Source organism: Podarcis bocagei (assembly GCF_964188305.1).
Source record: "Podarcis bocagei genome assembly, chromosome: 11".
In the NCBI taxonomy this organism is placed as follows: domain Eukaryota; kingdom Metazoa; phylum Chordata; class Lepidosauria; order Squamata; family Lacertidae; genus Podarcis; species Podarcis bocagei.
The window spans coordinates 65551746-65565883 of NC_138136.1; the positions used below are offsets into that span (position 1 = coordinate 65551746).

The 14138-nt window shown below is 54.4% G+C and overlaps 1 protein-coding gene across 1 annotated transcript in view; it reads left to right on the plus strand.

The window, feature by feature from the left end:
* TESK1 (testis associated actin remodelling kinase 1) overlaps nt 1-13342 on the plus strand; it is a 32550-nt gene extending 19208 nt beyond the window's left edge. The window contains exons 7-10 of the mRNA XM_081212890.1: nt 813-896; nt 9356-9445; nt 10457-10604; nt 11394-13342. Coding sequence (XP_081069016.1) covers nt 813-896; nt 9356-9445; nt 10457-10604; nt 11394-12337 — 1266 coding nt within the window. The 3' untranslated portion in view covers nt 12338-13342. The remainder of the gene's footprint in view (nt 1-812; nt 897-9355; nt 9446-10456; nt 10605-11393) is intronic.
* Nucleotides 13343-14138: the final 796 nt, after the last annotated feature.

The following is a 14138-nucleotide window of genomic DNA, read 5'->3' on the forward strand; positions in this document are numbered from 1 at the left end:
TGTTCCAGCAACAAGAAGCCGAAAGCACCAGCCTGAAGATGACGAGTGAGACCTCGTCGAAACGTCGCCTAGACACCCCAACTCTTACACGGGAAGACACCCGAAGACACCAAAACCTGCATGCATATATATATATATATATATATATATATATATATATATATATATATTTATTATGTATACCCCGCCCATCTGGCTGGGTTTCCCCAGCCACTCTTTTAAAGCCATCCAAGTCAGGACGTCTTTTGAGAGGGAGATCCCTTGTTCATGGACTGCATGGAGGAATGTCAGGACGTTAGAAGAGCCTTCAGGATTGGGCCACAGGCAGCTCTTGAGTCCAGCCTCCTGCCCTCTCTCATAGCGCCCAACTAGATGCCTCAATGGGAAACCAGCAAGCCAGGCCTGAGGGCAACAGCAGCACTGTCCTCTCCTGGGGCTTCCAGCCTCTGGTCTTCAGAAGCATCTCTGCCTCTGACCGTGGAGACGAGGAGAGCTGTCCTGCCTAGGAGCCCTCGAGAGCCCTTCTCCTCATGAATTTCTCCCATCCCCTTTCCCAGCCAGAGAATTAAGGGGGGAAGTGGGGTGCACAGGGTCAGCCTGCTGTTGGGCGGGGAAGCTGACCAGGAGGGTGAGTGGGTGTGGGGACTGTGGGCCTGGACCACAAATACCAGGGGGCATAGGGGGGCTCTTCTTCTGTCCCCGGTTTCCCTCTGGGTCTTGGGGGGGGGGCTGGAGCCTCTTTTTGTCTCCCCTTCCCCTGAGTGCGCAGGGGCCCTTCCTGCCTCACTGCCTCCCTTCTCCCATCCCACCAGGCTGACGTCTTTGCCTACGGCATCATCCTCTGCGAGACCATCGCCCGCCTGCCGGCCGACCCGGACTACCTGCCCCGCACTGAGGTAAGACCCTCCCTCCCTGTGGGGGCTGCTTCCTCCCCTTGCTCTGCTAGGCTCCTTTGGGCAAACCACTGCATTTCTTCTAGGTGTCTGAGGGGGTCTTCTAGAGGCCCTCCGAGACCCTCCTGGCCTCATGGGCACAAGACAGCCTGGTTTTGTTGTTGTTTAGTCATTTAGTCGTGTCCGCCTCTTCGTGACCCCCTGGACCAGAGCATGCCAGGCCCTCCTGTCTTCCGCTGCCTCCCTCATGCTGGTAGCTTTGAGAACCCTGCCCCACCATCTCGTCCTTCGTCGTCCCCTTCTCCTTGTGCCCTCCATCTTTCCCAGCATCAGGGTCTTTTCCAGGGAGTCTTCTCATGAGGTGGCCAAAGTATTGGAGCCTCAGCTTCAGGATCTGTCCTTCCAGTGAGCACTCAGGGCTGATTTCCTTCAGAATGAATACTGGGTTACACCAAGGATTCTGGGCCAAGGAGGCAAGGCTGACCTCCTACCCCAGATACCCAGATCCGTCCAGGGCTCCTCGCTCAGCGGAGAGTAGAAAAAGAGTGAAAAACAGACATCCTTAGATTAGGGCATGAGATGGGCACTTTGGCCTTTATATTTAGCTGCTCAGTCTGCTCAGAATGTGTCTTAATCCACAAATAAAACCTCAGAGCTCTGTGTGGATTTTCTCCCCCTCTCTGACATCTGTTTATGACTGTGCCCAACGCAGTGTGTGTTGCCTGCCATGTTCCTCTCTCTAGCTGAGCTGTTCAGTCATGAGGAGGAATCATTGTTTGGGGCCGGCAGGGGGCGTTTTCACCCCCCACCCCACAGCTTCACTGGGGGTCTCTCCCCTCTTTTCTACTGTCCTTAATATGTTCTGTCGAGACACAGTTTGGTGTTCCTGGCCAGATCGGCTGCTCTTTCAGAAACGCTCCGTTGCGTTTTTGCTGCCTTGGTTGCTCTGTTTAGGAAGGCTGGATTTGCACAGACATCACAGGCAAATAAATAAACTGCAGAATCACAGACGGGATCCCCAAGGGTCATCTCTGACAGTAAGAGCTGTTTGACAGTGGAATTTGCTGCCAAGGAGTGTGGTGGAGTCTCCTTCTTTGGAGGTCTTTAAGCAGAGGCTTGACAACCATATGTCAGGAGTGCTCTGATGGTGTTTCCTGCTTGGCAGGGGGTTGGACTCGATGGCCCTTGTGGTCTCTTCCAACTCTATGATTCTATGATTCTATCTAGTTTAATGTTTGATCTTTTATTGTGTTTTTAATGTTTTGTTGGGAGCCATCCAGAGTGGCTGGGGAAACCCAGCCAGATGGGTGGTGTGTGTGTGTGTGTATTATTATTATTATTATTATTATTATTATTATTATTATTATTATTATTATTATGGTGCAACCCCCTGCAATGCTGGAATCACAGCTAAGTAATCCCAGAGAGATGGCCACCTGACCTCTGCTTTAAAACCTCTGATAAGGAGAATTCTGGTTTGAGAGACTCCTCAACAGCACAGCTCATTGGGGTACCAGTCCCCTGCGGGTCCATGCAGTCAGTAAAAGAAAGAAATTCCAGCCAAGCAATTTGGAGCACAACAGCAGTCAGTAGACTTAGCTCCTTCATTGTTGTGCAACAGGTTCAAACAGCAGCGAGTGAACCCTGAACATGGGGCGACGTTGACTTTTAAAACTTTCCCACCATATCCCAGAATACAGTTCGTACAGTATCATCGATACATCATTGCTACATCACTAAAACCTCAGAAAGGGGAGGGTTACACAAGATTAGCATAGACAGATATGTCAGGGCAAGACCCAAGTATGAGGTTACCACAGGCAAACACTCCTTAATTACCCACCACCCAAAGTACAATAGAACTTCCTTTGAAAGTCTGGTGATGAGATTTGGTTTCCCTTGGCCAACAATCAGCTGAGCAGTTGCCACCTCTGGGTTCTACCCTGGGTGGGGTGTGAGGTGGAGGGGAAAGAGTCCTTTTCCAAGGGCAAAATAGCGTTGGAACGGAGGAAACTGGCAAAGGGGTTGGTTTTATATGATTTTTCAAGCTAGGTATCTTCCCAGAGCTGTCAAGTTGAAAGGATACATTCAGGCATAATATTTGTAACATCTAACAACTTTAAATATGTGCCCCCCCCCCCCTGTAATTTGGCGGCGGGAAGGTAAACGGTGTTTCCGTGCTTCTCTGGTTCGCCAGAAGCGGCTTCGTCATGCTGGCCACATGACCCGGAAGCTGTATGCCGGCTCCCTCAGCCAATAAAGCGAGATGAGCGCCATAACAAAGAGTCGGCCACGACTGGACCTAATGGTCAGGGGTTCCTTTACCTTTAACCCCCCAGAAGAAGTTGCTCCGCAGGTATTCCCATCCCAGCCTCTGTAGCGCAAATGCATCCCTTCCTGGCTCCCTCCCAGGAGACTTGGGGAAGCCCTTAATTAGGCCTATTACCTGTGCAGGTGAGGAAGGAGGTGATAATTGGCCCTCCTCCGCAGCCCCCTGAGGAATGCTGGTCTCCCAGCTCACCTGGGCTGCTTTGGATAACCTGTTCATGCAAACCAAGAGAGCTTTCTCTCCAGGGAAAGGCGGAGCTCAGCTGCCCAGGCAGGGACTTTCCCAGCACCTGGTGCCTTCCAGCCGCTTCCGACTACAACTCCCATCAGCCTCAGCGCTGTCATGTGACCATGCTGGCTGGGGCCGGTGGGAGGCGGAGTCCAAGGCCTCTTGCGGTTGGGGGGCACCAGGGAACATCTCTCCTGGCTGCCTGTGGGATTCATAGGGCAGGAATTTTGCAGGAAAAGGCTTCGAAGCATCTTTGGGGAGCTTTGGTCCTCAGATGGTGAAGGGAGAGCAAAGGGTCCTTTGAGAAGCAGGACTTCATTTCGGAGACAGATGACGCCCAATATCAGTTTCCAGGGCCTGTATAATTTGGATATTTTTGGAACAACTGAGGACCAAACTAGACATTATGTTCAACGTCATAGTTTGGCATCATGGGACATATTTATTTTTAAAAACGACTTTGAACAGTATATTGTAAGCGATGTGTCGGATATGAGGACCATTGCATGAGGACAGCTTCCCCCTGCAGTTGTCGAACTCTGTCCGATCCTATGAAATCCCTGCTCCCCCCCCCCCCCGCTCTTTGAACCCGGAGGGGCGTTTCCACTGTTCCCTCCCTTCCAGATATAGCAGCTGCAGTGTGGGGGGGGTGTGTGTGCACCCTTTTTTGCACATCTCCAGCGATTCCCTGGAGGAGAGCGGTGCCACTCGCTGCATTGTCTCTTTCCAACAGAGAGGGGGTTTTTTTGGGGGGGGTGCACTAAGTTGCTGACTGCAGTTGAGCAGTTCACTTTAAGGAAGAAGGAGAAAACATCTGGGTGGGGGGATTCTGCCCCCCCCCAAGTCCCTCCTTCCTGTATTTCACAGAAAGAAAACCTGCTTCTAGGAGAGCAGCCCGTGCTTTGTCTCACGACTTCCCTGGAGCCCAGCGCCCTCACCCTTTGCCCTTGGTGCTTCCTGGAAGTTGGGCCAGGAGCTTCTCCGCTCTGTCTCGGTTGCCGTGGAGCCGCCTGCCTCAGAACTGGGCCACGGCCCCCTCTCTCCTGGGCTGTGTCCTAATAATAGGTTGCCCTGGAAGGCGGCCTCTGGCTTGGGCGTTTCCGGAATGACTGCTCCAGGACCCAGGACCTCTCCTGGTGCCAAGATGGAGAGGAGCTTCTGCCTGGCTGTGCCGGGCAAGAGAAAGGGGCTTGGGGGGGAGGAAGCCCTTGCTGTGGTAGCCCCCTCCCCACCTCTAATTCCACAGCAGCCTTGACTTCAAGGTGAAGAAGACAGGAGGGCCACAAAGAGACTCCCTGGGTTTTCTTCAAGACTTTTTCTCCTTTTTGCTTCCTGAAGTTTGTTCTGATTGTGCAGATAAAATATCTCAGAGAGAATTCGGCAGGATGTGTTGCTAGTGGGCGAGAACGGTCCAGATCCAAGGATCCCGGGGGTGCACCGTGTTGTAAACAAAATCTGCTCTTTCCCCTTATGGGGTACCCAAGAGCCCATATAGAGTCCTTACGTAGGTTCCCTATTGGTAGGAGAAAATAACAGAGGCCAAGCAGAGAATATTGAGAAGCAAAGCAGCTAGTCAGCCTGATCTTTATTGATCTGTTGCAACAGGGTCCCCACGAAGGGAGGGAGGAGAGAACGCAGAACAATGGGTTCCAAAAAGACTCCCAGGCTGCGCACCTGGTCCTTCAGTGGCACAGTTACCCCATTCAGGACCAGGGAGTCTTCCACACACCCCGCCCTGTCCCCCCAAAACAGGTCTTCTGTCTTGTCATCTACTGTATTTTTTGCACCATAACACTCACTTTTTTCCTCCTAAAAAGTAAGGGGAAATGTCTGTGCGTGTTATGGAGGGAATGCCTATGGGTGGCATGCCTACGGATTTTCCTCCTCTAAAAACTTTGTGCGTGTTATGGTCGGGTGCGTGTTATAGAGCGAAAAATACGGTAATTTTAGAGTGTCAGCCCCCCACTCTTGATGATTGTTTGAATGTTGCCTGTGGACGGCATTGCACAGATAATACTCCATCCCCAGAACTGCCCCATCATCCCAGAAAGATGCCCGCTCCGTGAGATAAAGACTGCTGTCCTTCCACCTCCGGAGAATGCCAGATGTGTGTGGGGGGGGGCCTCTGCCAGGCTGAGCGCTTCCCCTTTTGGAGGGGGCATGGAGAGAGGGGCTGGTCCACCCTCTGGCCCTGCGGAGAAGGCCCTGCTTGCCACCTCGTGGCCAGGAGCTGCATTGCACAGATCTCTCTCTCGGCAGGATGAGCACAGAGCCGGCTGGATGCGGCCGCTGGGCCCTGCACACATTTAGGATTCAAGTCGTTTCCTCCCCTCACCAATACTTGATCCTTCCATCATTTTTGGCTGGGTCTGCACTGACCACTTAGCTTAGCTTCTCCAAACGCATGTCATGTTTGGGTCAAGCAGACAGGGCGACAGAGGCTCATGAACTGATTTTAGAATGTATTTCAATTAATTGATTGTGATTTTATGTAAACTGTGTTACTTTTACTGTTGTTAGCCACTCTGAGCCCGGCTTCAGCTGGGGAAGGCGGGATATTATTAACAACAACAACAACAACAACTATTATTATTACTATTATTACTATTATTACTATTATTACTATTATCGGTCTCCAGCAGGCTCTCGGGCAGTGGTGGCAAAACTTTTAGAGACCAAGTGCCCAAACTGCAACCCAAAACCCACTTATTTTTCGCAAAGTGCCAACACAGCAATTTACCATATTTTTCTGTGTTGTTTAGCTTTTTGGGGGTGGGGGTTGCCCAAAGTTTTTTGGGTTGTTTTTTAGAAATGCAGCTTTTTTTTAAAAAAAGAAGTGCAGAAAATAACCAATACCACTAAAAACGCTGGAAATCATTTGTGTGAGCCCAGCAAACATGTGTCTCCAACTCACCAACAGCAGACCGCCAGCTGGTTGGCGCCATGGAACACCACCCAACAAGCGGTCTACAGAACATTTCCTGCTTGCAGCGCCGTGGGGCGCGCGCGCAACACCCCCCAATGCAGCAGCGTGTGGAGCGCACTCTAAGGAGCATTTCCCGCTTGCCCTGGCGTGGGGGGAGCAGCTGGCCACTTTGCATGCTGGGGCGATGGCGCGCGTGCCCACAGGTAGGCCTCTGAGTGCCCACTCTGGCACGCTTGCCATAGGTTCGCCACCACTCCTCTAGGGCAAGGAAGGTCATAAGGACATAAGAAGAGACGGCTGGATCAGGCCAAGGGACCCACCTAGTCCAGCCTCCTGTTCTCACAGCGACTAACCAAATGCCTGTGGGAAACCAGCAAGCAGGATTCGAACACGAGCCCTCTTCTTCCCTCCTGCGGTTTCCACCGACTGATGCACAAAAGCATTGCTGGCTCCAACCGCAGAGGCCGAGTCCAGCCCTCCTGGCTAGTAGCCATTAATAATAATAATAATAATAATAATAAATTTTATTTATATCCCGCCCTCCCCAGCTAAGCCGGGCTCAGGGCGGCTAACAACAATCAAATAAACAATCAAATAATAACACATTCTAAAAATATTTCATTATAAAAATTAGTTAAAATCAAATTGATGGCAACCGATTAAACAAAATTCTGTGCAGGTTGCCAGAGGAGGGAGTCAGGCTGCGCCCTGACCAAAGGCCTGGCGGAACAACTCTGTCTTGCAGGCCCTGCGGAAAGATGTCAGGTCCCGCAGGGCCCTTGTCTCTTGTGACAGAGCGTTCCACCAGGTTGGAGCCGCAGCCGAAAAAGCCCTGGCTCTAGTTGAGGCCAGCCTAACCTCTCTGTGGCCTGGGACCTTCAAGATGTTTTTATTTGAGGACCGTAAGTTCCTCTGTGGGGCATACCAGGAGAGGCGGTCCCGTAGATACGAGGGTCCTAGGCCGTGTAGGGCTTTGAAGGTTAAAACCAGCACCTTAAACCTGATCCTGTACTCCACCGGGAGCCAGTGCAGCTGGTATAGCACCGGATGAATGTGATCCCGCAGCGAAGACCCCGTAAGGAGTCTCGCCGCGGCATTCTGCACCCGCTGGAGTTTCTGGGTCAGTCTCAAGGGCAGCCCCACGTAGAGCGAGTTACAATAATCCAGTCTGGAGGTGACCGTCACATGGATCACAGTGGCTAGGTCAGGGCGAGAGAGATAAGGGGCCAACTGCTTAGCTTGGCGGAGATGAAAAAATGCCGCCTTTGTTATAGCTGCAATCTGCGCCTCCATGGAGAGGGAGGTATCGAAGATTACACCCAAACTCTTAACGGACGGTGCTGGCACTAATTGCACCCCCGCAAGAGATGGGAGTTGCCCCCTCGATCCCATATCGTCCCGCCCCAGCCAGAGGACCTCTGTCTTCGAAGGATTTAACTTCAACCGGCTCCCACGTAACCATCCAGCCACAGCTTCCAGACATCTGGTCAGTGTGTCTGGGGCCGAGTTAGGATGGCCATCCATCAACAGATAGAGTTGGGTGTCATCAGCATACTGATGGCAACCCAGCCCAAAACTCCGGACAAGCTGGGCGAGGGGGCGCATAAAGATGTTAAAAAGCATCGGGGAGAGAATCGCACCCTGAGGCACTCCACACACCAAGGAGTGACGCGATGACAATTCCCCCCCAAGCGCCACCCTCTGTCCCCGACCAGAGAGAAACGAGCGCAGCCATTGAAGGACTGTGCCCTGGATCCCCACGTCGGCAAGGCGGTGGTCCAGGAGTTCGTGATCGACCATGTCAAAGGCTGCTGACAGATCTAGAAGAATCAGCAGCCCCGACCCGCCTCGATCCAGCTGCCTGCGGAGATCATCTGTTAGGGCGACCAGAGCCGTCTCGGTCCCATGACCAGCACGGAAGCCGGACTGGAATGGATCCAAAGCAGATGTTTCATCCAGAAACCTACCAAGCTGTTCAGCAACCGCTCTCTCAATCACCTTACCCAGGAATGGAAGATTCGAGACCGGGCGGTAATTGGATAGATCTAAGGGATCTAATGATGTTTTCTTTAAGAGCGGGCGCACCACTGCCTCCTTCAGTTCCCCTGGGAATGTCCCGGTGCCAAGGGACAAATTGATGATATCCCCCAGGGGGGCCCGCACCTCGTCTGGACACGCTCTAATCAGCCATGATGGGCACGGGTCAAGAGGACAGGTGGTGGGCTTTCCAGCTTGGAGGAATCTGTCCACATCGGCTGGAGATATCCGGTCAAAGTGGTCCAATACTGGACCCGAGGACAGTCGAGGGGCCTCCAGTTCCTTTATTGTATCCAAATTGGCAGGGATAGTTCTCCCCTTCTCCATGAATTTGTCTAGTCCTCTTTTCAAAGCCACCCAGCTTCCAGTGGCAATGAGTTCCAGAGTTTAAGTATGTACTGGCTAAAGAAAGACTTTCTTTTCTCTGTCCTGAATCTCCCGACGTTCAGCCTGCTTGACTGTCCACAAGTTCTAGGGTGGAAGGAGAAACTCTTTATTTTCTCCATGTCATGGCTATTTTTTTAAAAAATCTTCTATCATGTCACCTGTTGATCTTTTCTCTAAACTAAAAAAATCCCAAATGCTGCAACCTTCCCTTTAGGGGAGTCTCTCCACCCCCTGGAAAATTCTGGTGGCCCTTTTCTGATCCCTTTGCAACCCAGAAATACCCTTTTTCGGACGAGGCATTCAGAACCGGACACAGCCTTCCGGATGTGGCTGCAGATTTGTATAACGGCATTATGACATCGACAGCCTTCTTCTCGATTCTTTTCCTAGTGATCCCTAGCATGGGCCATTTTCTGCAATTTAATCTTTCTTGGTTTTAAATATTGAATCCATTCACCACAAAAAGAACTGCAGTTTAATCTTTATTGATTTTAAATATTGGGAACGGGCCTTTCTCGCGGTGCAACTCACCTCCCTCTCCCTTCTTCCCTGCAGGACTTTGGGCTGGATGTGGCCGCTTTCTGCAACCTGGTGGGAGCCGACTGCCCTGCAACATTCCTCCAGCTGGCCTTCCACTGCTGCAGCGTAAGACACCCCCCAACACCCCCCCCCCGAGACCTGAAGGAGCCTTCAGGATGCCAGACCCACCTGCCAGAAGGGAGCCCCTTTGCCCCTCCTGGCCCTATACGCCTGCGAGAGACTCAGCCCTGGCTGGGTGTGGTGGTTTTGCAGGGGCTGGAGGGGGGCAAATCCTGAGGAATACAGAGTCCCAGCCCCAGCCATGACCACGAATGCATATCACTGGCCTTGGGTTCAATTTAAAGGAAGCTTTCCTGGCTACTTTCCTTCCTTGAGAGCCCTCTGCTTCTAGCCTCCTGTGGCAGGAAGTTCCACCGTTTAGCTACATGTCGCCCCAAAAAGTACTGTATTTGTTCTTGTATAAGACGATGCTTTTTGCTAAAAAGGGGGGGGGGATTGGGTGTCGTCTTATATACAGATAGTGAATGGTGGGGGGGCGTGCGATTAATGGCAGCAGCAAGCAGGAGATTGGCAGTGGCGATTGGGCGGGTGTTTGGCAGCTGTGCCCAGGCGAGCAAGCAATTGGCGGCTTTGGCAAGTAGACAGGTGGACTGTTGGTGGCAGCGAGTGGGCAGACAATTGCTGGCTGCGGTGAGGTGTGTGATTGGCAGTGGCGGGCAGGCAGGTGAGCGATTGGCGGAAGTGACCTCCCCCCTGTCCCCCAAAAGCTGAACAACTTAATTTTGGGTTAAAAGAAATAGGGGTTGTCTTATACACGGAAAAATACAGTACTTCCCTTTAGGGGGGACTGAAGTTGGTGAGAACTGCGTACCATGCCCAGAAATCTGTCCTGCTCCCAGTCTCCGAGGGGAAGGCAGCCCTCCCCCTGAGGCAGGCTGGACCCCCGCTTTCCATCCCATAGACCCCCCTGGTTCCTGGTTCCAGGGGAGGCAGCAGCCCAGCAAGCCCCACCCCAGCAAGGGAGCCTTGGGGCTTTGTTTTGCAAGTGCCCCCCCCCCCACAGACGGGGTGTGTGTGTGTCTTCTGCTGAACCAGCTGCCTTCTCCCCCTCCCCAGATGGAGCCCACCTCAAGGCCCTCCTTCCTGGAGATCACGCAGCGCCTGGAGGGCATCTTGAAGCAGCAGCTGGCAGCCAGAGACGCCCGAGACTCCCTGCAGAGCGACAGGACCAGCGCCCCGGGGAGCCCGGCACTCTCCCTCCGTGGTAACCCTCCCAGTTTGGCTTTCCATTCCTGCGTCACAGCGGGTTGGACTAGATGACCCCTGAGGTCCCTTCCAGCTTTGCAATTCTTTTTTTTTTAAGATAATCTTTATTAATTTTTAGTTACATACTGTACATTACATTTTACATTTGTACTTGCTCCTAAGAGCTGACTTTCCTCCTTCCTTCTTCTGGCTTTTTTATGTCGTCTTTGACTTTTCACATTGTCTTCAGCTCTGCAATTCTATGGTTTTGAGCGCACAGCCTGTTTGGGACAAAGGCATTGGACTCTAAACAACAGCTTAAAAAGTATTCCTTTGAACCAGCCTTCTGCCAACTGCCTTGCCTTGAAAGTGGCATATAATATATTTTTTTTGCAAATTAGTATTCTATTTATTCATTACATTCATACATCACCTTTTCCTCCAGTGAGTTCAAAGTGGTTTGCATGTTCCTCCTTTGCAACAAGCTTGAGAAGTAAGTTGGGCTAAGCGCCAGGGCCTGCCTGCCAAGGTCAGCTTCCTAGCTGAGTGGGGATTCGAACCCTGGGCTCTCCCAGCTCCTAGTCCAGCACTCTAACCACTGGGCAACACTGTAGTGTCGTGGTAACGCCACGCCTGCTCCAAAGGACTCCTGCCCTCCTGAGTGATGTGGACCCAAGCCACAGCCTTCCCTTGGTCCTAGAAGCATAGAACGGCAGAGCTGGAGGGGAACCCAAAGGCCATCTAGTTGTCATGCTGTGAGGTCTGCCTCTGGGTGACCCCCTCACCCCCCTTTCTCCCTCTGTTCCAGACAAAGCCGCCCAGGACCCCCTGCTGCCCGCCATGCCACCCAGCCTGCTGGACCAGCCTCCCGTGCCCCCGGACCAGCGCCTCTCGCGCAGCCAGTCGGACATGGTGCCGCCCAGAGCGCCCCAGGACACCCCGCAGCGAGTCAACCCCTTCTCCCAGCGCCACGACCTGCAGGGCGGCCGCATCAAGCTCTTCGACACGCCCAGCAAGTCTCTGATCTCGCTGACCTTCGACCTGCCGCCCCCCTCGCCCTTCCCGCCGGGCACCCCCGTCACCCCGGAGCCGGCCGTGGAGGCCCACTGCGACTTCTCCGAGCCGGCTGCCCTGGCCCGCAGGTGCCGCTCGCTGCCCGCCTCCCCGGAGATGCCCCGCCGCGGGGGTCCTCGTCCCCCCCAGCCCCTCCTGTCCCTGGACTGCAGCAGCCTGGAGCGCCCCCTCCGCTCCCCTCCCTCCGGCGAGCTCATGGACACCAGTCCCGACAGCCCCCCCTGCGCCCTCCCTGCGGAGCCGGCCGCCCCCCTGGCCCCCTCCGTGGCCAACGGCAGCTTCATCCGCACGGCCGTCTCTGGGATGCAGCCCTGGCCCTCCAACGGGCTGCTCTTGAACAACAACAGCAAGCCCCCCAGCTGGGGAGGGGGCTTCTCGGAGCTGAGCGTGCCCCCGCCCGGCTCGGGGCCCCCGCTGGAGCACGCGGGGTCGGCCCTGGCCCTGAGCGGAGGGGGCAGCGTGGGGGTGCTGGAGCAGGAGGAGGTGCTGAGCTGCCCCGCCTGCTGCCTGGGGCCCTTTGGCTTCAGCTTCGCCTCCGTCTGCCACCGGCCCCCCGCCAGCGCCCCCGCCTACCAGAACCTCAACTGCGAAGCCAAGAGCCTGCTGTGCCCGGAGAGGCACCACAAGGGCCCGGTTCTGGCAGAGCCCAGCCTCAAGCTGCCCGAAGCACAGTCCTAAGGCGGGACACACAGAGGCCCCCCCTGAGCCCGGCGGGGCGAAAGGGGGGCTGCGGACCCACGACGGACACTTTGGGCGGCCTCAGGGGGCCGCAGCGCATTCAAGATGGCACAGCCGGTGCCAGCGCTCGGCCGGTTCTCAGGGCCTGGCGAAGCGGAGGAGCCTGTGGGGCCATGTTTTTTGGGGGGCGGGAGGTTAAGATTCCACCCTGTGGCCTTTTGTAGCAAAGGGGCTTCCCCCCTCCCCACCCCTGGCAGGAGCTGTGGGAAGGAAGGGGGGGGTCCCTTCCCATGAGCCAGGCGGAAGTGCAATAAGGTGGCCGCCCCATGGACCCTCGTGCAGTTGGACTGGGGAGGGGGGCCACACACCAGCATCCGAGAGCCCCCCCAAGGTTTCTTTCTGGGCGGGGGGCTTTGCCCACCCCAGTGCAGTGCCTCCCTCTGCAAACCTAGGCCTGGTGAGACCTCCTGGTGTGGGCTGGAAATAGTGGCCTGGGGACCAGTGGGTCTTGCCCCCCAAATAATACTTGCCCTGCTTGTTTGGGGGGGCCACAGAGGAGAAAGAGACTCTAAGGACCGGGGGCGGGGTCAGGAGACAGAAATGGGGGGGCAGGGAAGTGTGCTTGTTTGCGTGTCACATTTGGGGACTAGGAAACTGGGAGACACAAGTTTGGACCTGCAATGTTGGGGGGGGCTCGGCCTCCCCCCCTGGGTGCTCCTGAGCTGTACGAGTGTTGGAGGGGGCAGGCGGGTGGGGGGGAGTTGGGGGCAGAAAGTGGCTTCTGTTCCCAGCACTTCTCTCCTGCCCATGTGCAATAATGATGAGTACTTATTTCTGGCTGCATCTCGCCCCCCCCCCGCGAGGCTCAGCGTCCCCCCCCCCTCCGGCCCCCCTATACTCAGTGCCCTGGTGGGATGCAGCTGCATTTTTAATAACGACAAATGCTGCTTTATGTATTCAGCTTATTTAAAGTGTTGGAGAAATAAAACATGACGACGGTCGAAACGGCCTGGTTTTTGCCCAAAGCGTCCTGGGATCTCGGATCTGGCTGGTCAAGGGGCTTCAGCAAAGGGCTGGGTCTTTGGCTTGGTCTGCATCTTCCTTTTTTGCTTTAGAGAAAAGGCGAGGAAGAAGCAGCGCAATAGGAGTTTATAAACTCCGCATGGCATGTGAGAGTGGAGAGAGAAAGTTTGCCTCCCTCTCTCATGACACGGGACACGCAGAGAAGCTGGATGTTGGAAGGTCCTGTGTGAGTGTCTGGAGCATAGCTGTCAACCGTCCCTTATTTGGCGGGAAAGTCCCTTATCCCAGTGCCGTGTCCCACTGCTGTCCCTTATTGATGATGTCCCTTAAATTTCCCGGGTTTCAAAGGAAGCAGCTCCTCTCCCTGCCGACTGGGGGGTGGAGCTTGCATGCCTTGTGCCAATCAAATCGGCTGTGTTGCCTGGGGACTCGCCTTTGCTCAGCGCTTCCCAGCAGAGAGGTGAGGGTGGTTTTCCTTGCTGCATCCCCTTTGCCGGGTTGCTGCGCTGTGGGAACCACCACTTGAGGCTTCGTTTGGCTGCTGGCTGGGCTTTCTGCCTTTGGCTCAGAGGGGCTCAGAAGTCGAACATACCTGTGCCCCTTGGAAAATCCCTTATTTTGGCTGCTGATCCCTTATTTCCGAGGCTCCTGGCCCCTTATTTTCAAATCTGTAAGTTGACAGCTATGGTCTGGAGGTGGTTGGAGGATGGATGGCAGCTGACAGATGGAGGTTGAATCCTGACAAGACAGAAGTACTGTTTTGGGGGGACAGGAGACG